Source organism: Macadamia integrifolia, chromosome 5 (genome assembly GCF_013358625.1).
Source record: "Macadamia integrifolia cultivar HAES 741 chromosome 5, SCU_Mint_v3, whole genome shotgun sequence".
Classification (NCBI taxonomy): Eukaryota; Viridiplantae; Streptophyta; class Magnoliopsida; order Proteales; family Proteaceae; genus Macadamia; species Macadamia integrifolia.
In genome coordinates this window covers 40,359,360-40,362,343 of record NC_056561.1, presented here as the reverse complement: position 1 = coordinate 40,362,343, position 2,984 = coordinate 40,359,360, and the positions used below count along the sequence as shown (strand labels likewise).

General features: G+C 36.8%; 1 protein-coding gene across 3 annotated transcripts in view; it reads left to right on the top strand.

Annotated features, from left to right (window-relative positions):
* The first annotated feature begins 896 nt into the window (after positions 1 to 896).
* Positions 897 to 2,984, top strand: part of LOC122079386 (protein GLE1) — a 50,804-nt gene continuing 48,716 nt past the window's right edge. The window contains exons 1-4 of one of the 3 annotated variants that reach the window (XM_042645802.1): positions 897 to 1,148; positions 1,282 to 1,584; positions 2,018 to 2,089; positions 2,248 to 2,409. In XM_042645802.1, the coding sequence (XP_042501736.1) occupies positions 2,088 to 2,089; positions 2,248 to 2,409 (164 nt within the window). In that variant the 5' untranslated portion in view covers positions 897 to 1,148; positions 1,282 to 1,584; positions 2,018 to 2,087. Of the gene's footprint in view, positions 1,149 to 1,281; positions 1,926 to 2,017; positions 2,090 to 2,247; positions 2,410 to 2,984 lie in introns of all 3 variants that reach the window. The other 2 variants (XM_042645803.1, XM_042645804.1) reach the window with 2 other exon arrangements.

Here is a 2,984-nt window from a genome sequence, read left to right as displayed (position 1 = left end):
AGTACACTAGATCAGAAAAAAACCCAAAGTTTTCTCGATCACCCGAAGTTATCTTGACTGTGAGACGAGATAAGTTTTTTGATGACGATGGAGAATTACATAGCTTTCGAGACCTTTTGAAATTTAAATTAAGAATCTTCTCATCATCATTTTCACGTCCAAACACAGAGAAGAAATGGAGATCCGAGAAAACAGTACAAGTTTTGTACTATTTTCCCTGGACAACCAAACACATCCCTATTTCTCGTAAAAACCATTTTGCACATAGAGATTCTAAACTATTTCTCCAAAAAACCATTTTTGTCAAGTAATTATCAAACCATTTTTATGTTTTGATAAAAAATGGTTTTCATTAATAATTTTTGTTAAATAGATAAAAATAAAAAATAAAAATGATACCAAAGAGGGCCTTAGATCTAATTGTAATAACCTTAGGCACCGTTTGACAAAGTTCCTACCATTATAGAAATAGCAGAAACGACTTTTCATGTTTTTCGAAACAGAAACAAAATTTTGGATGTTTGATAAACCTATTTCTTGAAACGGATTTTTGGGGTTCGATTATTTTTCCGCTGCTAAAGAAGGTGATCTTAGGTGGCTTTTCTTTCACTGCTTTTGGGATTGAGGAATTTTATTGGGCTTTTTACAATGGTTGTCGTTCAAAGTCGTTTCTAAAAGCACGAAACATGTATGACTTGTTTTGTCAATTGCGTTTTTAGGAATAGAAATTGATATAAATTTTGATTTATATTTTTAAAAATAAGAGAAATAGAATAAATTTATCAAAGACTATTTAGGTTGTTTCTCAATTTATAGAAACGAGAAAATATTGAAACAACAAAAAAAAAACGAATGTTATCAAATAGTACCTGAAAAAATTTTAACCGTTAGACACCGATTCGATTTCGGTTCAAAAGAAACCTTACTCGTGAGGTACAGGGTTCTGACGTAGTCTCAAGGCAGCTGAGCAAAAACATTTTTGCGCCTGAGCAAAAAATTGGCTACCGTCTGTGCTCTTGAAAAATCTCAAGCACTTCAAATCTTCAATGCCTGCAACGAAACGGTCCTAACGGAAGAGTTGATAATCTTGTTTCTTCGGCGCTTTCTTCCTCTCCTTGCATCTTGCGCGGAGTATTCAAACTTCTAAGGTAAGATTCTTGTACTATTGTTTATCCGGTGAAAATAGACTTGGAATCCAATCTTGCGATATCTTTGTGTCTTTCCTTCTACAAATTCATCTATCTTTTTGTCAGTGAATTATTTCAACCTTGATCTTCTCAGATCCCTTGAATTTGGGAATCAGTGGGAATGGTCTAATCTCTGCAACTGTGTGGTGATATGATGCCGTACTTGTGGAACCATAAAACTATAGCAGTTCTTCTCATCTAATTTCTGCAAGAGGCTACAGGTTTCACACACTAGCAGGGCCAATAGGCGAGACTTTACAAGAATTCTATGACCTAAAAGTGCCTCCAAATTGGGTATACGATAAACAAGCTGAGTTCTTTTGCTCCGCCTAGTTGTTTTCTGTGACAGTGTGATTAATTGGTTTAACTCCTGGCATGTTCGAGAAGAGTAGATCATGTAAGAAGTGTTCTTTTTCCTCAATATTGTTGTTCATGGGCCATTGCTTTGATTTCTCGATACCAACTGCTTGATGAAATGCCGAAGACACAATTATACTTCTTTAACATCCTAGCTAATAATCCTTGTGACATGATGGATTATTAGAGCAGTTTCCGTGAGGTCCTCCTGTGGATAATGTATTATGATCCAACAGTTTTTGCAAAGTATTGCATTGATCCTGATCTAAGGAGGACAAATCTCTGTCCTCCCTACAAAAGTTCTGAAAGGCAGTGTTTTGAATTCTGAATTTGATGGACCGTTCTCTCATTCAGATATTGAGATTTTTCTGTGATGCGTTGGTAGGGACTTTTATATGTAGTTAATGCTCTCTTAATTGCTTATGAATATAATTCTGCAAAAATTTCTATTAAAATGTCTCCCTCTCTTTTAGGTCAACATATGCATGTTTGATTGGCCGTATACCAAGTTGAAGTTGTAGTGGTCCATTTCATTTGTTAAACATGTAAGTTTCATGTTATTGGTTTCTCTCTCTCTCTGTTTTCTTTGAGGATGTTGAGAAAGTTTGTGTTTATTTATTTATTTATTTTTTCTAAGAGTGTGTTGATTTCTAAACTCTGGCTTTTGGTCCATATATCTGCATTGTGGGTTTTGCTGATGCAGGGGAGCTGTTAAGTTGGAGCTCCGTTGTCCTAAAAACATTAATGGTGTAGCAGTAGATCCACAGCCAGATTGGAGCTTGGATTCACTCATTTCAGAACTGAATTCCATGCAACTCAATGCCTCTTCCTTGCGCCATGTGCCTTTTACAAAATCAAGAATCCGGTACGCCCTTGTTCGTAAGTGCTTGTAGCACTCTTTTTCTTTTCTTCTGCTAAGTAGATAAGCCATATAAGATGAACCTGAGCAGAAAACATTGAAATACAGAATGCTGTAGTGAAACACTTAATGTATACATTGTGCTTATGGTTTAATAAAAACCTGGCTGGCTGGCACTAGATAACGTGCTAGACATGGTTAGATTAGCTGAGTTATGGACCATACCTAGTCTGTAGGGCTTTGTGGTAAAAGATTTGCCTGAGATAGGCTGTGTTCATCAGCTGTGAGAGCTGAGGGTGAGAGACCCAAGCTGAGATAGCTATTCCCCTAACCTCATTCTTCTCTTCTTTTCTTTCTCCTTCTATTATCTTTTCTTCTCTTGATTGGGTGTTTATGTGGGGATTTTTTTTTTGTTGAATAAATAACTCAGTACCCGGAGAAAGAATATACAAAGAAGGGGGGGGGCAGCCACACAGAGGGCAAAGCCCAAGCAGAGCTCAAAGGCCAAAGGGCCAAACTAAAGGGGGATGGGGACTACAAAAAAGGGGGGACCAATTTTTTTTTTTTTTTTTGGGGGGGGG